Genomic DNA, 19704 nt, shown 5'->3' on the forward strand with positions numbered 1-19704 from the left:
TGGAAACTGCATATGTTTAGCTGAAAGCAGGTTGACTATAACACTACCATAGCTTGCACACAAATGCACCTGCATACTGAAATTCCAGTCCAAACATCCCATTTCAGGTTCTTAAGAAAGTAGTTTCATTTCTCTCCACCTGACAGTGCTTAACAAAACTTTAACGCTTTAACAAAATGCTTTAGGAATAGGAAAATGGTTCAGACATTATAAGAAGGCTTTACCATCCTTACACAACCATCAACATATATTCAGGCAGTATTATTTGAAACATTTATTAGTCTTTCATATTACATTGGTCTGGAAAACGTTTTTAACATCTCTGAATAAGATTTGTGTTTAGCTCAGCTCAAGCCCTAGTCCAGTAACGCACTTTTCAAAACCAAGCATTGGCTTGTTTGAAGTGATGCAAGCACTTTGCTGGATCATGGCCTTATTCCACAATTCCCTCATTCAGACTAATCAAGGCTTTCATAACTGCTCCCAGTACTGAATCTCCCCTGTCACCTTAAAACTAGGTAGGATCTGTAGGATTCCTTACATTGTCTTGCACCTCCCTTCTACCCACTCAGATTTTAGAGTTACTCCTGTTCACCAAAAAAATCTTCCAGTTATACATGCTGGATTTCAGTTTCTGTAACGTACTTCTCCCCATTTTTTTCCTCATGTTCATTCATTGTACTTAGCTAGTTTTAGCCTAGGTATGATGTTCATTGACTGCAGTTCTTGGAATAAGAGTTTACAGGCATAAGGTATGCGCAGAGAAGACACATGACATGATGATTTGCAGTAGTGGCACCTAGGGAAACAAACAGAAAGAAGGTCAGAGTTGGTGCATAAATGCAGGGTGCAGAACACAACAGTGACTGCTATCCACTGGTTTCTTTGTCCACATGCATTTAAACAGTGGTCTCAGTCCTAGGAAGAGCCAAGTGCTTGAGACACATTTTAGCCCTTAAGTAAGTCATAACTTTAAGCTTTTAAACCATCTGACTGAAGCCAATAGGAGTCTCATGTTAAACTTATGCTTTTCTTGGAGGAGAATGACAGTGCTCAGCTAACAGGACTGACAGCTGCTTCTTCACTGCTCACATAACTGCCAAGGCAAATTCAGCATTGAGTAATGAGGGAAAGCATGTGAACAAAGCCAGCTATTTCTGAGAATGTGGCTAATGGTCCAGTTTCTGTCTTACATACATGCCACAAAAAACAGCAGGAAGAAAGAAGGTTCACACTTTGTTTTTTTCCTTATACACAATTTCACCCTCCAGTGTCTCAAATAGGGTCACATTCCAGAGAAGAGGCATTCTTCATCTTACATCTCTCTGTGTCAACAGCCAAAGCTTTAGTCAAGCCAGGAAACCAGTAAAACTGCTTTAGCACATATTCTTTGCATGTTTTAGTCATATAATGATCTTAAAATTTGGGGAAAGGGATTTTTTTGTCATAGAGATATAAACTTGATCATATAAGGAATACATAGGCTGGTCACTCAGCCATCTTTCCATTATCAGGACTCAAATTCAGTGGTGGCGGCAACTGCTTCAATTATTTAATTTCAAATTCTATGTACACACAAAGAAAACCAAAACATCTTTCTATATAAATATCAGCTTCCAATCTCCTGTATATTCCATCTTCTGGTTTTAGAGAGTTGAGAATGCTAGGCCTTTGGGAACACAGAGGAACCCAGCACTTTCTCATGATCTGACAAAGATCTTCTTTTGCATCTGTGTTTCAGATTTATATTTCTGGCATAAAGTCATAACAGTTCGAAGATCCAATTAAGGAAGGATTAGCAAAATTCCTACATGCTTCTGGTACAGAATGAGGCTGAGAGTCAATACCTGCAGTAAAGCCAACGCTTTCGTGACTTGTTTCTGTTACCAGTGAACTTGATCTAGAGCATGTGGAAGTCATTGGAGAAAGGTCCAATAAAGTTGGTTAGTGTTAACAAGGTTCTTGGTTATGAGAGCTGGCATTAGTCTTCCAGTTACTTTTTCAGATCCTGCTACTTCTCTTTTACAGACGTACTTACACAGCATGTCAAAGAGCTGGTTATTTTCCAAGAAAATTGTGGTTGCCTTGACCTCCATATGCTCCATATTTGGACAACTTATTTTTCTTTTTTCTTTATTTTTTTTTTCAAACCAAGAAAGCTTTTAACCAATGGTACAGAAGCCTTAATTACATTTCTGCATGTCATGATAATGAATAAAGCTTCACTTAGTAATTGCTTTGGATTTGTCTAAATATGACTATAGGCAAGATGAAGGTAACAGACTGAACTAGGTGTTTCCCTGCAACAGGCTTCTCCTGTAGACACTGTTGCATAGGGAAAATGTTAACAACTATCATGCCTCTAAAACAGAACACACCTCAATTGCAGGTTTGTAACTACTCCCCAGCCCAAATCTATAGGGATAGGTATATTTTATGGTGGGTGGAAGTGACCTTAGCAGAAGCCATTTTCCACTGATAACATAGCAAGCAGTTGCTCTATACAGAAGCAGCCTTGCAAGCCCTGGAAGTCTGATGAGGCACAACTTTTCCGCTATGAGCAGATGTCTGGCACCTGACTACACCTACTAGGGACTGAGGAGCAGAGACTGCTCACTACACCCAGGCTGAAAGCTACACCCTTCTGGGCCTGCTTTGTACTTGGATGGGGATCACCCAGAAAGGCTAAGGTGCAGTAAGCACGAAGCTCTGCCAAACAGAAATCACAAATTTAAGTACCTGAAAGGCCAGTCTGATACTAGAATACTTCACAGGACAGCAAAAGGCAACTTTGCTAAGGATGAATCTGGACCAGAAACAAAGTTTTTTTCATGTATATTTGAAAATGCTCAGACTCTAGGGATCAGAAGGACTTCTCAATTTGGCATAAGAAAGAACCAAATTCTGCTCATTGCGTTCAGTGAAGTCCTGCCCCCAAGTACCTGTACAACAGCAATGTTGGAAAACTTGCATAAAACTGGTACAACACAGTAAGTTTCTACTGTATTTTTTATGGGGACAAATTCTGTCACTGCCACAACAGTCCCCTTCCCCTGCAAAAGTACCAGCTCAGTCCCCAGCACTGATCTGCTGTTACTATCTTGCAGAAAAACACACCCCATCTTTGCCCAGGAGTCAGGGCTCATCTTCCTTAGGACAAGTGCCTTTAATACCAGCCCCCAAACAGTACGTTTTTAAAAGGTTTCTTGTAGCAATGTCTTGTTAATACCAGAATCACTGAAAAGGCCCCTTTGGATGTTTCTCTCTGTGATTTGGTCTCTACTGTGATGCTCATTATAGGGCCACTTGCTTCTTCTGCTACCGGTAGACACAGCATACCATTTAGCAGTAACTACCTTGTACTGATTGCTCTCACACGTCAGACAGCTTTTCACAGGACCAAATTGTAAGAATGTCTGGCTCTGACTGAGACTATTTTCTTTCACAGTTCTTTAAAAAAGAGTTACAAAATATGGAGTTTGTAACATTAACAGCACCTTAAAAATAAAATGTAATAGGATTTCTTAAGTTCAAACTCCCAATTTTCTCCAAGGCACCCTCAATTCCTGTGGTCTTTGAAAATCTTCAAGGACTGCTCTGAAAGCCAAGGTCTTATCAAAAAAATAATGGAGCTACATTGGACTAGATGATCTTTTGAGGTCCCTTCCAATCTCTAACCTACTGTGATACATCTGCGTGTCAGTATTTTTAAGGCAGTGCTTTTCAGAGTTAGAAGTGGTTGGCTCGCTGACTTACTGCATGCCCTTCCTTTCACACAACTTCCTTCAACTGTTCTTTACATTGCAGTAGTTTTAAGAGAGCTGGATCAGGAAAAGGTCTCACTTGTTACACGTGGCGTAAACACACTCGAGAACTCTCAAAAATACTGCATGAAAGCCAACAGGACAACACCGAACTAAAAATCACCAACCAGAACAGGATGCACAGAGCAGGCCTTAGCTCTCCCCTGAATTTCACATATGTTTACCTATCTCTGTCTGAACTTTTGCTCCAAAAGGAGCAGAAATACTGCTACTACTGTTAGCAGACAGATGTGATACTTTCTTTCTGGGCAGAAGCCCCATGCTTCAGAATAAGGCCTTAGCAAAGGGCAGAAACGGTAGCTGTAACTTTTACACATCTACAAACTGAGAACACACCTTACTTTCCTACTTCATTATATCATGGAAAAAATCACTCTCGAAGCACTGAAGTGAATAAAGTCCAATTTCCTGCCTCTTCCAATAGATTGATATTGATCTCCAAGATGCGGCAAGTTTCCAACAATGTTCTTTTGAGGTGTTTAGAAATGAATTTTTCTCCTCTTCCAACTCCCCATCTTCCCCTGACATAAATATTACAGTAACTTGTAACTTGAACTCGCACCATTTATTTTTTCCTCCCTTAGTTTGGTATTCCAGGCCACCTGTTTTCACAGCTTGCAAGAATGCTGTATCTCATAAATTCCTATTGGTCTCACAAGTCTGTTTTTCTGCCTGGCTAAAACAAAACCAAAGGCAAATAATTTCCCTGACACCTCTAAAGAACATAAAAGGAAGTTCCCTATCTTCTAATAATAGTGGTGTATTTCCAACAAACTACAGGGCAACTTTAAATCTATCATCTCAAAATTACTGCAGAGAAAAGATGGTTAGAGCAAAGCCCATAGTATAACACACTGTGAGCTCCACATAGTTTTGACATGCAGTTTTACGCTTCCCCTACCTGGAAAATCATTTTGTTTGCTGATAAACTCAGTACTGGCTTAGGATTCAGAGAAAGACAAGACCATTAGCTAGTACAGAGGTAAGTCTCTTACAGACAAGGCAGCTGGGCAGAAGCTAGCTGAATTTCCAACCAGAGAGCTGCTTGTCTCTCATGCTTCAACATGGAATTGCTGCATTTGTCTTATGCTTTGAAGAGAAGCTCCTTGTTTTCAATCAGACCATTACAAAGAACACTTCCCTGTCACCAATTTTCCAAGCACCAATTTTGAACATTGACACTGCTTTTGATTAAGGCATGTGGGACTGTTAACTGGTGTCTGTGAGCACTTTAAAACCAAGAAGGTTTAGCCAAGGGCAAGGTTCTGTTACATGGAAGCACATTTGTCCTGTACTACTTTGCTTTATGCACCTGAGGTCAAGGGGTTTTATAAAAATATGAAACATGTCACATGGACAAAGTGAGGAGGTGACACCATGATGTAAAAAAAAAAACCATTACAGTTAGACAACTTACCAGCCAGAGTACCCCAGTAAGCCACACTGTCCACAAACATCCACTTCAAAGGCATCACTTGAAATCATTAGTCTCTCCAACAAAAGCATGCTGGCTCCATAACCTATCAAACAATCTCGTTCCATCTCTCCAAGACGTAAACCACCATCACGGGATCGACCTTCAGTGGGTTGCCTTTAAATAAGTAGTTGAAAAAAAATGCAGTAAGTATTCCAGAACATACCATCTACAACTCTAGGACTGCCAGTCTGCAACTGTAGGAACAGCACAGGAGCACTGTAGCAACAGTGTTCTACAAACCAGAACTGCTGATCTCACAAATGTGTTACTCAAGTTACAGCAATTCATCTTTGCTCCTGCACTAGCAATACATTGCAATTCTGTGAGTGGCAATTGCAGAGCCAGGCCTCAACTCTTTACCTCACAGAACACAGCTGAGTGAGAATAAAAAGAGACTGACCAGTATATCCAAGACTATCTGGACACCAACTTGATACTCTTTATTTGGAAAACATTCATTATAGTTTGTAGCTAACTAAACAAAACAATGTTCAGCAGCTAATGAATGAATCATCAAGCTGATGTTTCAGCTGAACCACAGCAAAGACTAAATTCTTAAAATCCAAGCAGTTTTGATTCTGGAGAATCTGAGAGATTCTCCAGAAGAATAATACCAAATCAAAGCAACAAACAAGTAGTACGTGTATTAGTAACTCATTATTGGAATCCTACCTTTTTGTTTTTTAATTAACATCTGTGTAGTTTACTTTTTTTCATGTCTGACAGTTAATAGATTGATTTTCGTATTGTAGAGATTCCTGGTTTTCTAGCTCCCCAACACAAATCAAACTCTCATTTTCTCAGGGAAAGGCTTCCTTTCCTCATGGTGCTAGAGGCAACTTTTAACAAAGCATTCAAGTATACACTAAAGTTCTTGAGGTAACAAGGCAAGACACAAAATATTATGACCATTTAAGCCACTTCTTTTTTTTTGTTGTTGAACACAGTCAAAACTTCTAACCTCTTGTCTGTCATATTGCAGTTTTATACAACACCAGTTCTACTCTCAGGTACTAACACAGTGCTGTAGTACTTAGGTTGCAAATATTAGAGTGAACTATGAAGCAAAACTGATCTTTAATTCCTGATTGCACTTATACATCACATGCATTTTATGAAATATTTCCACCTTAGTATATTCCCTGAAACATAACAGCAAAGAGAAGGAATAAAAAAATGATACTGGCAATCATGAGGCTTCATGCTCAGTGAAGCCCCATGTTTATGTGCTGTTTATGATACCTGCACTGAATACCCAGTGACAGATCTGGCCCATAACTTTTGGAGTGTATTTTGTCTATATTATTTCAAACAATCAAAATTTTTAAGCATCCTAAATACACTTAAGTTTTTGCCTATTTATTGAGACTCAAAAAAAAAAAGATTGATAAAAGCCTTAAACATCTAACAATACTTTGTAATAAGTGTAACAAAATTTCCAGACCAAAATAACTTCTACAGATGCCAGTTGTATTTGTCTTTAGGGGGAGGTAGTTTCCCTTACTCTGCCCACACTGGAAGCTTAAAACTAATTTGCTTGTAATTCAAATCACCCTTTTCATTCATATAACCTCCTATTTTTCCCACTGTTGGGAGAATGGATAGAGGTTGTTTACATCCTGATTAAACTCCCAAGGACCCCCCTCCCCAGATGACAGCACCACCACTGTTCAGTCGCTGTTTTAAAGGACTAACCCTGTGGTGAATGCAGTTTCTCTTCTGAAGTCCCAAGAGGCAGATTTTCAACGCAATTGGGGCCTCCAAAGATACAGGCACTTGCTGCAGTGCTAGAAGTGCCCAAATTCCTTTTACCAGCTGACTCCTGTAACATTACTTCATGCATAGTCCTACGTCCCAAATTTTTACTGGGTGCTGTTCCACAGTATAAAATGACAAAATAGGTTTATAAATACAAGTCTCATCTATAAATGAGTCCAAACAAAGTCCCCTTCCAGCAAAAGGAGGACAAAATATCTTGAAAAATGATGGGGTGTCAATTCCAGCCCTTTAGGAGTTGATATACCATGGGTCTTCCAAGAGATACAGGATGAAGATTTCTAAGGCAGCTGAAATCCTATTAAAGAAACCAGGAAAAGCACGCAAAACACCCCAACTCCCCCAGTTTGATTCTTAAGCTGTTGAGTGTTTCACTCCCGCTGTCAAAATGACCTCATTAAGAAAAAAAAAACAAATCAAAGTCTTTCCTCCCGAAAAAGTAGTTTTCTGAACTACCAAAAATGTACCTTACGCTCCCGAAGTCTATCAGATTTGTCTTCTGGCTCACATGAGTTTGAAAACTCCTCAAGTCAAAGGTTGCTTAAACTGCTAAAACATTATTTAGAATGCATTTGTCCTTCCCCTTTCCTGCTATACGCATGTACACTGCAGCTGTTGCTCTGGGCAACTACTTCCATTCTTTATTCTAAACATGACATTTTGAAAACAAAACAGACTCTTGAAAATAAGATTGGGAATATCATCAAAAAGAGATATTTTTCATATTAAGAAATTCTTAAAATTATTAAATGCTAAATAAAACACAGTGATACTTTAAATTAAAAAAAAAAAAAGCCAAATGGTATTCATACTATTTAAATCTACTCTTAGAAAAAAGCATAAACCAATTAACTCCAATGTTTTTAAGCACATTAAGAATTTATTGGCATTAATTCTGCATTTTCTGGGAGAACAGCAGGTTCAGCTTTATGGCCCTGTTCCTTATTTCACTGACCAGTCTGGGGAAATAGCAGGCACTGCAGGTCTCAGCAGATCTCACTGTTGTGCCTGTTATGGAAAACCATCTCAAGAAGTGGAGTATTCCCTAGAAAAACACTACCTGAAGGAGGAGGGCATACCATGCTGCCACATACCCAGAGTGCAGAGAGAAGCCCTGACCCAGTGTCATCACAGGACACCCTTGCAGTCTAACAGGAACTGCCGTATCTTATGAGTTCAAACAACATGCAGGTGGCAGCTCTGACAATGTCCATCCAAACAACTACGCATGGGGAAAGCTTATACTGACCTCTTGTAAGGAAAACTAAAAGCAGTTTATCTATTAAAAAGATTTAGCAGGACTGGGTATTCTAGGCAACCCCTTATGTAGAACTATGTTTTAAATTAATTGTCAACTATGCATGGCAAAATAAACTAAGTATTGCATTTCATTTAATAATACCAATTCAGAGGGCAACATCCTGGTGGTTTTTGACTGTGCTGACAAAGAATCCTGCTTTGTCCTGTTTTAATCAGAACAATATCTAGAATCAGTTCCATTCAAGAAACTCAGGTCTTCTGCCTTATTCCAGATGGAACTACAGCTTTGCTCTATCAGTTAAGGCATGTTTGATATAGAATAAAATGCATTTCAAGACAACAACAGCCAAACTCGATGTTGGAAATTGTTACAGGATTACTTTTAAAAGCAAAAACAATGTTAGAGGCAATCTACTCTCCAGGAAGTGCAATGGATGATAAAACAATAGTGAGTATGAAAGTTGGCAAAGCAGCCTCTCAGCAGAGGCGATGGAAATAACAAAAGTTTAATTAGTTGAGAAGAAAAAAGAACATTTCTAAAAGACTAGTCAAGAGGCAGCATAAATTGAACATCCACTAGCTTTCCTGAAAGTCAAATAAAGAGCCCTAGCTGCATACTATGATGCTACTGACTGGAACAAAGAATTCGAAGGAAGTAAGGGGTGGGGGAAATCACACCACCTTCATCTTTACATGTAAACACTACCTTGACTTGGGATTTAGGTTTCATTTAAATTCAGTATCTCTAAACAGCTGAGAAGTTGAGGAGACAATACAAAAGCAGATCAAGGGATTTGGGTAAGTTACGATCACCAGTAAACCAACTGGTTTAGCTAAGACAGAGAACTTTCATTTTCACGTGAAGCACCAATCCCATGACTAACATACGGAAGAACAGAAAATGGGGCAGACAACCCATTATTTGGGAATATCACTTATGTTCATATAGGCAAGCAGCTGTGGTAGAAAATAATGGTTGTACCTCCCTTGCTTTTCTTAATGTGGTTGGTGAAAATGTTCAGCCAAGAATTACAAAACCTTTTCATGATTTCTCTCCCAGCTCAACCACTGGTATTGACTTCCACGGAAAGTGTGAGACAACTTCATATCTTTAACTGGTCAAATAAAAATGGAGATTTACTGTTGGCATCTCTGTAAATCACAATTTATTAGTGTGAAAGTGCTATTCTCCTGCACGGTATTGAATGACAAATGTGAAGCAGCACATACAACTCTAAATTCAGTTTTCCAGGTGAATGGAGGAGTCTCCAAGGCAAAGTGCAGTATACCAGTGATGAACATCATTCTCATGCTTGCTTGCACTATGCCAGGGCCAGTGCATTTGCTTTGCCTTGACAGATGAAGAGACGGACCACATCAGTATCAGCCTGATACCAAAGGACACTGAAATATTAAATTTACTTCTTCTACACATACCTGATTTTGTAAAAGTACACATGTTAAAGAATGAAAAATAATCCTCTTCAAATACGGACAATATGAGCAATCTGACAGGAAAAGGCTTCAATGTAAACTGTGATGATATTTTTCCCAACTGCCAACTTAAGTCTGAGAAGCAAACTAAGTTTTGGACCACACAGAGCACACCTGGACATTCAGAGTAACTTCCTGCTACAGTCTATTGTGAGAGGTTTTAGTCTGTAACAGCACATTAACAGGTAGCATCATTTTGTGTCATGTATCAAAAGGTAAACAAACTTCATTTTATACCCACCAGTCAACTGGGCACACTTCTGAATGTAAGCATGTATTTTGTGCTTAGACTGTAACAGTACCTGGTGAGCACTGCCCTGGGTCCTCGAGCTCTTGCGTGCATTTTATCCAACACCATGTGCTTTAGTTTCTGGTAATACACAGGGCCAAAATAGATATATGCTTCCAAAGGCTCCCTGAAAGAATAAAAACCAAACCAAACCCAATACTCATAGTTAGCATATACGAGGAATGTGGAACAATTTGGGAATCATGAGTCCTAGAAAAATGCATTTGGGCTTTCACGGCAACCATTCTCACCATGATGCAGTGTTATTCCAAAAGTTGCCTATGAAGAAAAGAATAAAACTTGACTACACATTTGGAATTTGCAAACTTCCACATTGTTATGAAATCTGCCTTCACGCTTCGTAACCAATAGATGAAGCATGGGAAATTTGCTTGGAAGAATATCAGTAACCTAAAGCAAAGTCTCTAAACAAGGTACTACAAAGTTGAAGTTTGGGGATGGGGGGATTTTTAAAGCTAGATGATTTTATTCTCCCTATGAAATAAAATTAGTCAGATTTGTTAAAAGTTACCATGATGTGTTAACAGAAAGTCTTTCAAACACCAGGATACATAAAGTTTATGGAATATGGAGTAGGTAAGGAAAACAAAATCATGTCTCTAAAAATAAAAAAAGAAACAACATATGGAATAAGTTGGTAAGAAAAGCAATTAAAATAAAAAGTATTAAATCCCTGCCCCCTAACTTACAAAAAAGGCCTAAATTTGTTCTTTGAGAAGAAGGGGAATGGGAGGATAATAAAAGTAGCAGGAAGGTAGGATTAAGATACATTTTGGAAGGGCAGGCATGTGAAGCCATATGGCCTTTTCCTGTTCCTAAACTATCTTATATTCTTTGAACTCTGTGTCTCAGAAGCCAGTCTGATCAACACAGCAGGAAGTTTGCAGATTAGAGTATTACGCCAGACTGAATCATTGTGTAATTGAAAGAAGGAGAAAAAAAGAAAAGGAAAAAAGAAAAGAGCACACACAAAATATTCCCAAGACAAACACCTGCCTCCAAACCCATATTTTACAGTACTGTTAAAGTCAACATGAAAATGCTTATCTCATTCCATGTATGTATGATTTGCTGTCAACAGAAACCTGAAATTTCTTACAAGCTCTCAGAAAGAAAACCCTGATTTTACCTTTTTTGTCATGCAAGTAGATTGGGAAGTTTCCATATGTACTACAAGGACCATTCATGTTACAGCCACACAAATACCAGTAATTCTTAAAATGCAGAACTACAAAATACTTCAAAGGCAAAAAAAGAAAAGGAAAGAAGAAAGTAGCAGACTATTCAGCACTTTCCCTCCATCTCACAGAGCTGCCTTCTAATAAGTGAAAGTTCCTGAGCTCTGAGACAGAAGATTTTTCAGATGTGTCTCAAAAGCATTTCTCCGTTTCCCTGAAACATCTAAATCCATACAGCAGATTCTTACCCAGTGATACCAGATGTTACGTAGTCTTTCCCTAGGTAGTTATAACCATGGCGAATAAGATCCTCGCACACATCCTTAACTTTACTGCCTCCAAAAGCTGTTCCATAGTGAAATCTGCCATCGAGGACCCCAGCCTTTCCTGCCAGGAGTTCAATTAACTTTCCTACCTGTGCAAAGAAAAGCAGAGTTAATAGCCTGCTCACAAGTACAGGCACATTGCTGGACTGGACACGGAATAAGTTAGCCAGGCAAAGAGTCTGACATGGCAGCCTGGGTTACTGCATGCAATGAGAGGAATGGAAGAAACCCAAGAACAAGGAATACTCCTGGGTGAAGGGTCAAAACCAGACTCATCACAGGGTCTGGGAAGAACTTTAAGGTCCAGAGTGAGGTAGCTCCATCTTTCCCAGGTGTCCACACATCCAATGTGGCTTTCTGCTCTAGGAGATTGACATGCTGCAGTACAGCAGGAGGAACAGAAAGGAAGAAGCTAATACACAAAAAAATATCAGAGGCTGTACAAAGTAATAGATGGAGGTCCCATACAAAGGCCGGACTGTGAGGCAGTGTGACCCTGCATCACAAGTGCAAGACTCGCAGCAGTTCCAGGGAGGTGAGTGTAAGGTAGGAAGTTACCCAGGTCTAGAACCATTACTGAAACTCCTCTTCAATCTTTGCTTCATGGTCTGCCCCTGCCAGCTTAATACGCATAAGCAACAAAGAAGAGCAGGACATTTTCAAACAGAAAGGGTGCACATGAAGTATTCAGTTGCTTTCCTATCAGTCTGATACAGAACAAAATGCAAATGATGCACAACAACCCACATCCCAACTCCTTTTAGAGCAGGATGTTTCAAAACACGCAAAACAGAGGGCTGAATACTTGTAGAACAGCAAGCGTGTAACCTGACTGGTTAGTATGCGCAGTGAAACCATGTTTCAAACTTTGTTACTTCTGGCTGATCTACTTCACTTTCCCTCTCGGGGGATGCTGTCTCTTTAATGGTAACATAACCACTAACCGTCATACGCGATGGGAAGCCATGAGGGTTCATTATGATATCTGGACAGATTCCTGTATCGCAAAATGGCATGTCTTCCTGAGGAACAATCAGTCCACACACCCCTGCAGAAGAGAAAACATTTCAATTCACAAGCCGTGAACCACCAGCAGGGCTGACGCTCATCACCAGATTTTCTTTAGTGTTTCCCTCCTCCTCTCTTTCTCATGGATCACTTTTTACCCAGATTCATTATCATGACCAGTGCTCACAACTTGCAGGCTAGAAGAGAGCCCTTGCGACAGGACTGGCAAAATTAGCATACCCTTACATAATGCTCCCAGTGATTTGTGAGTTAGCAAATTAGGGGAGAAAGCTTTAGATACAGTTTTCAGATGCAAACTTCTGACCAGTCAGACTGAAACATCTTAAAGGAGACCTTGTTTTTAAAGCTAATGCTATAATTTCCTGCAGCAAAAAAAAGAAGAAATTGGGTCTCTTACAGTATTGTCTTTGGACATACAAAATCATTCTTAGCTCAGATTTTGTTCATCATATGTATCTTTGCTAAATACTGTGAATAAAAGCAAATCAAGGCAGGACTTTGACAGGGACTAAGAGAACATAAGTAGGGGAAATTAAAAAAAGAAATCAACAATTATTTTTTTTTTAGGAAAGCAAAGACTGCTTTCCATGAATGACAAAGTACAATCCACTCCACAGACTGCTTGTGTTTTGTCAGTCCATGAAAGCAAACTGTACCTTTAAAAGTTTTGGAAGCTTTTTTCGGTTTCCATCAGTATTGGATGTAAAACAAACCCCCACCCCCACCCCCCCCAGCCCCCCAAACTCTTTAGTAGAGGTAAAACAGTAACATGAAAACTTCTTTAAAATATTCTATCATACATGCCCAAGTTCTCCTTCCACTCCTTATGACTGTTTCTATAGTGCATTTTGCAGATCAAAATACTGCAGCTATAAATGACCAAGAGACCTAGCATTCAAAATCAGGTGCTAAAATGCAGCTGCTTAAGCCCATACTCCTTTGAAGCAAAGCTACTGTTTCATTTGGACAATTTCTTCCAGAAGTCCTTAGAGGTGAAAAAGTCTGCAAGCCATTTGAGATCAGCCTGCTGCAACTGCCAGAGCACGCTTTGGGAACAGTGCTGGAGTGGAGGGGGCTCCTGGAAGACTGAGGGTGCTGCTTACATCCCTAAAAAGGCATCCCCCCGACCAGCCAGTTCACAGGGGGATATTGGCGTCTGCTCAGGAGGGAGCTCCTCTTCCACTGTCCAAGCAAGACAGAGATAGGTATATGGGACAGTAGTTAATAGAATGAGAATGGTAAGTATGGGGGAAGGGAGCAGGGAAAAAAAAAAAGGATTGGAGTGTCTGGGGCAAGGGTGTGTGTGTGTTGTATTTAGTTTTTGAACCCCTTGAAACTAATTTTCTTTGTTCTATTATGATAAATCATTAACATCCTTCTAACCCTGTGCTCCAAGCTGCAATCATTAGCTGAAAATGGAAAAGAAGAAAACCAAAACCAAGCCAACTCACTATCTCTTGTGCGCACAGCTTTTTTTTATCCTAAAATTGTACCCATAAATACTTTATTATGTATGTACTATGGCATGTACGTTTTTGATTTATTCTCATTTCCTTCTAAGAAAGCATTCGCTTGCATCTGGACTTCATGGCACCTGTAAGCCAAAAATTAAATCTTAGCTAACTTAAAATTACTTTAGGCTCTGAAAACCTTTTATATGCCAAGCTGGTTCCCATAGCAGACAGCCACTGTGTTGTTTGTTTTGTGTGAAAGTGAATGATAAAAGATCCATGAAATCGACACAGAAAGGCAGAACAGCAGAAAGAACTGAGGGCTCTCCATCATAGCGGCTTCTACCCTCCGCTGACTTGTGTAACAATGGGACCTACACACCCAACTGCAGATCTAACACAGCTGTGCATTTCATTAGATGAAGAGCACAAGTGACACAAGTAAATAATTAACTTATTCTGGTCCGCTGACTGTGGTTATGAGACCAGTCATAGCTGACAGATTTTAATACAAGTTAACACAAAGACAGCATAATGAGCTTAGAAGTTAAAAACAAAATATTTAGACAGAAACCAGCAATGTGAAGCTCACTTGGCCATTTATAAAGTTTCTATTTTACACTGGGGTGGGGGGCCAGAAAAAAGAAACAAAAAGAGAAAGCTATAAAACCTCAATTCTCAGCTTCTGTATTTTAAGAAGTTGCTGAGTTTATAACAGATCTATAGCACGCCCATGTGTATCCAGAGAACAGGACAGAGAGAAGTTTATTCCTCCCCTATATTTTAAGAAAGTTCATTTTTTCTCATAAAAAAAATGTGAAAAAAGCTGAAAGACACTCTTCAGACAAAGCTACTTATAAAAGCAAGTAACTGCAATTAGCTTTAAAATGAAAACCTGATTTTCTTTTTGCAGTCATTTGCCTTCAGAAGCTCTTTAAGCAATTAACACTTTCAGGTCTGCACTGTAAATTCCAAGTTTCCTACTCTTTTTTATCCCCTATCACTGAGCCAGGATTTGCAGCAGGGCAGTAAAAGGCAAACTCAGCAGTTCTACGTTGCCAAGCAGCTGCAAAAAAGTGATCAAGTGAATTAATCCATATAAGTGGCATTATCACTTGCAACTGGCTAATGAAATAGTAAAAAAAGAAAAAGAAGAGGCAGGATTTAAGAGAGTCTCAAGTTCCGAATGTTGCCCTGTCTAAGCATGAACTGCATTTCACAAACGAGCTGCCCAAGTACTCCCCACACAATATTCATAAATAGGATGCACTCAAACTAACAGGTAACTTTGCTCTGAGGCACTTACTACAGGTTATAAAGATTTCCTAATTACTACTGATTTAGACATCACATGAAAATTGATCTCCGGCATTCATACAGGACATACAAAATAATTTGGTTTCATTCACTTCCCTTCCCCTCACAATTTTACATGCTGAAATTTAGCAATACAATTTAGAGTAGATGCTATACTGTACTGGGCCTGAATCTGCTCTCACCTATAGCTCTGGAGTTTTCATCTATGACCAGAACCAAACATTAACAATATGAAAAAGCTGTAGGCAATACAAGAAACAATTCTATTTTTTTGTAATGTGGACTAACAAGAGGATTGTATGTTTGAGCAGGAAAGCACCAGAAGTTTGCTACATTTATTTCTTTTCAATTGAAAAGCAAACTAAATTCTAGAAAAAAAACTTTTGCATATCAATTTCATAGCGTTACCTTAGAGGAAAAAACAGTAAAAAGGCTAACAAATTCTTTTAAAATAGCCCTCAAAAAAAAAAACAAACGAACAACTTATTAATAAGTGTGGCAGTTTACAGCAAGGATAACATTTTAAATTAGGATAAACTTAAATCTGACATCTACAGTGGCTTAACATGCAAGTATCAAACAGCCATAGGCAGTGTTTTTCAAAGCTATTGTATGCTAGCCAATAAATGACAGCTCTCTGACTATGCCTGATGGCCCCCATCTTCACACCTGCTATCCCAACAGCATCTCACCACCCATGTACCTCCTCAGAGCACAGCAATCCCCTCACCCCTGTATCCTAGTCCTTCAAGACTTTCTTTTTCTAATCAGGAGAAATTCAGGTTTCCAGAACTGGTGTATCTCTTACGTGGTTGCTTTTACGGTTTGCTGACAAACAGGAACATACCCAGACTTGTAAAACAGCAATTCAGCAATGAGGGGGAAGGGGGGCGGCAGAGAGGGGGCAGGGACAAAACAGACAGTATGGGAAAGTTTTTCACAGGGCTACGGTAAAATGCCTTCTATACACACATATGCTAAATGAAAAAAAAAATCATCAAATAAGTCAAAACAACCTAATATAGAAAACTAATTACTACCAGCAGGAGGGACATTAGAGAGCAAAGGAGACAAAGTGAATAGAAGCAGCGGTAATACCAATTTCTATCAGCAAGATAAAAAGAAGCGCATTACTAAATGTGCTTGTTTACTTATTCTGACGATACAGTGGTAAAAGAGCTAAAACTAACTTGAAAGGTGTCTATTTTAGACTTACCAGGTTTGCCAGACTTTGGAAATACTCTTGAGAAGGAAACTACATCATGTAATTAGTTGTGCTAGTAACACAACTAACTCAGTGCTGTATATTATGGGCAAGTGACAAGCAGATTTGCAAACATCCGTAAGGCTAAACAAAAATGTACATCTGCTTCCAAACTCTCTAATTACATACTGTGTTGGCTAACTAAGCATAAAACAAGTCCAGAAGGAAAAAGTGCTGCATCACATAAGCTTTGTTCAATATTGAATCATTCACTGATCTATCATATCACTTGCTACATCCCATTTGACATAAGAGGTAAAGAACAGAATTAAAATTAACAGATAAATAATGCATAAGTAAACTTGATTAGTTTTCTTATTAAAAACATCACTCTAAATGAGAGGAGGTGCTAGAAGACAATACAGTTTGTACACTGCTTTCCCATGAGCTGCTGAATGGTCTGATGTGATAAATTTGCATAGTCTGAAGCACACAAAGAGCTGATTAATTGAAACCCTTACAATGCTTCTGGAAGCAGCTATTGTAAAACAATAACCATAGGAACTTTACAAAATACACATGGCTGAACGAGTCAAGAGCTTAATAAAATGTGTGTTCAGGATACACTATTTGGAAACAGAATTAGAGATTTTTACTCTATGCCGTAAAATGCTAAATCACCCTAATTTCAGAGGTTCAGTTGAGGATTTACTGAAAAGGTCGTAAGGTTACCTGTTTGCTGCTCGAGATAAAAAAAATGCTGTGATTTTCTTCTTAAGACAGCAAGCTAAGCAGCACATTTGTCAAATACAAAGAGAAAACAATGGTAGGAGAAGTTTTAATGGCATTCTGACACCTCCGTTTCTCATATTCAACTCTCATATTCTACTTCTGAAGAGAAAAATAAGGTAAGGAATTCCTACCTTTCCTGATGCCTAATAACTACTAATCATCCCACATTCCTGCAGTCGATAACAGCAAATTCTTTCTAATGCCACTTGAACCATTTAATTACTATAAATCCACTGATGTTTTATTAGAGATAAAGTGCTAAATCTGACTTGTAACATGGGGGAAAAATGACACAAGTAGCCTTTTAAAACCAACATCTTACTTTACACATTCTGCTACCCGTACTGTACAACTGCCCATTTAAAGGAGAAAGAGAAGTTGTTCTCAGCTATGAAGTTAGGCAAGCACAAGGCAGAGTCTGAAACTAGAAAACATTTTTAAAACTAAGCAAGTTCAGTCTTCAGTAGATAAGTGGTACTGTCATGAAGTTTATGTAGTTGACAATGCTGTGAATGGATTTTGTTTTGACACTAAGGAACATGGTTCATTTAGGAAAACAAAGGCCATCTTTCATGAATTTAAACTTGTTTCCTTGTCTTTAGAGTTGTTTAAGTGCAGATACTTCAGAAAGGTTTAATCCTTTATCTTAGATCTTCAGCTATTAAAAAGCTTCTGTTTGCCAGTTCAAACAATCTCTTGCTTAAATACAGTTTTTCCACTCCTCAGGAATACTGTTCAGTATTGCTGCTTAGTTCTGTGATCTACAGGACCTTTGTTGGAGGTGTTAATCCTTTTTCACATGAGAGACTGAGAAATGTTCTTTCAGAGAAGTGTTATATTGCTTTTTTTCACATCAAAGGAGCCCAACTTTTTCCTCATTGTGACTTGTAGCAAAGCAAGAGGAAATCTGGAAATATAATAATTTAGTTTGTATGGAACTCAGATGAAACTTCTTTAGCTTAACAATCCTTTAGCCTTCTGTGCTTTGAAAAGTGACTTTGCTTGAAGAATGCAAGATTAAAAAACCAAAATAATTAACCAAAAAAAAGAAGTTTCTTTATCCTTCTGGAAAATATATGATGCAATATAGTTAAAACAAAGTCCTACAGCTCAGGATAAATCCTCCCTGGTAGGTAAATGTTTATGAGACAGCAGAAGCTTAAGAGCTTTGTAGACTAAAGAGACAGTCTCAGTCCCAAAGATCTTACTGCAATATCCAGTTTGAAGATGAATACTGAAATAGAGCAAAATATTTGCATTTCAGAACACAACATGATGGCCTCATTCATTTCTCCCCGTATACTGCTTTGCTGTCAGGTCTTGATGGAAAGGCTAGCTTTTCGCTAGAAATGTACTTAAAACACAGACTTGCATGAAAAGACGGTGCAGTGGACAGGCCAGAAGTGGTGACCCTTACCAATACCATGCTGACATGTGAGAAGACACAAAGACAGCAATTACATAGGCAGTGGCATAGGTCTATATTATTAGAAGCCTAAAAAATCTGGTACATATTTAATGAAAGGCTCTTCTGTAACAAAAAGCTAAAGCTGGTTTGCGAGACTTAATCTGTTGTATTCCAGACACTTTCCAATTCTCTTACCCCTCTCACTTCTGCCCAAGGAACACGTACAAATCAATTTGGCAAGACGAAAAAATCTGAGAAATGTGGTTTGTGCAATCTCTTATTTTGCACATACTTAATTAACTTTAAAACTACAATTCTCTGAAATCAAATCTCATCTTCATGCATTCCGCCTAGAACACAGAGAAGGCTGATAACACAGAGAAATATGCTTTTTCTCCTTCTCACTGAATCAAGGTACTTGTTAGTTTAAGCTTATCATAGGTTTAAATGCCCCTATGATGCGCTTAAAGCTAACAGAAATTAAACTTGAAGCGGTAATCGCCTGCACTCAGAGATGAGAGAACAAATTCAGGCTAATTAAAAATTCTCTCAATGGAAAAGGTTAAACTGTTAGTATAATGATTTCTCTTTCACAGTTGTCTATATGCCTTTGTTATGACTGATCCTTCCCTGATTTGACGTCAGAGAAGGATGATACCAGCTGTGTTTTTAAACAGCTAGCAAAGAAGATTTTCCCTTTCCTTTTCATGCCTTTTCTCCAGTTCTATCATTGCCTGTAATCTAAGATTAATTTCAGTATCTGTTTTTCTGCTGGATACTGAAGTTGTAAAACAGGGAATGCCACTGTTCTTGTCAATAGTTTTTGTTTTTTTTTTTCATGGTATCTAACACATGCAT

The 19704-nt window shown here is 38.7% G+C and overlaps 1 protein-coding gene across 1 annotated transcript in view; it reads right to left on the bottom strand.

Moving 5' to 3' along the window:
* Positions 1-259: 259 nt before the first annotated feature.
* The window catches only part of POLR3B (RNA polymerase III subunit B), a 76595-nt gene continuing 57150 nt past the window's right edge, over positions 260-19704 (bottom strand). The window contains exons 24-28 of the mRNA XM_061371833.1: positions 12590-12693; positions 11568-11734; positions 10134-10247; positions 5242-5415; positions 260-799 (exon numbers count right to left, since the gene is read on the bottom strand). Coding sequence (XP_061227817.1) covers positions 670-799; positions 5242-5415; positions 10134-10247; positions 11568-11734; positions 12590-12693 — 689 coding nt within the window. The 3' untranslated portion in view covers positions 260-669. The remainder of the gene's footprint in view (positions 800-5241; positions 5416-10133; positions 10248-11567; positions 11735-12589; positions 12694-19704) is intronic.

This window comes from Neopsephotus bourkii, unplaced genomic scaffold (assembly GCF_033783945.1).
Source record: "Neopsephotus bourkii isolate Nb327-2 ecotype Australia unplaced genomic scaffold, CSIRO-AGI_Nbou_v1 NB_1589, whole genome shotgun sequence".
NCBI classification, from domain to species: domain Eukaryota; kingdom Metazoa; phylum Chordata; class Aves; order Psittaciformes; family Psittacidae; genus Neopsephotus; species Neopsephotus bourkii.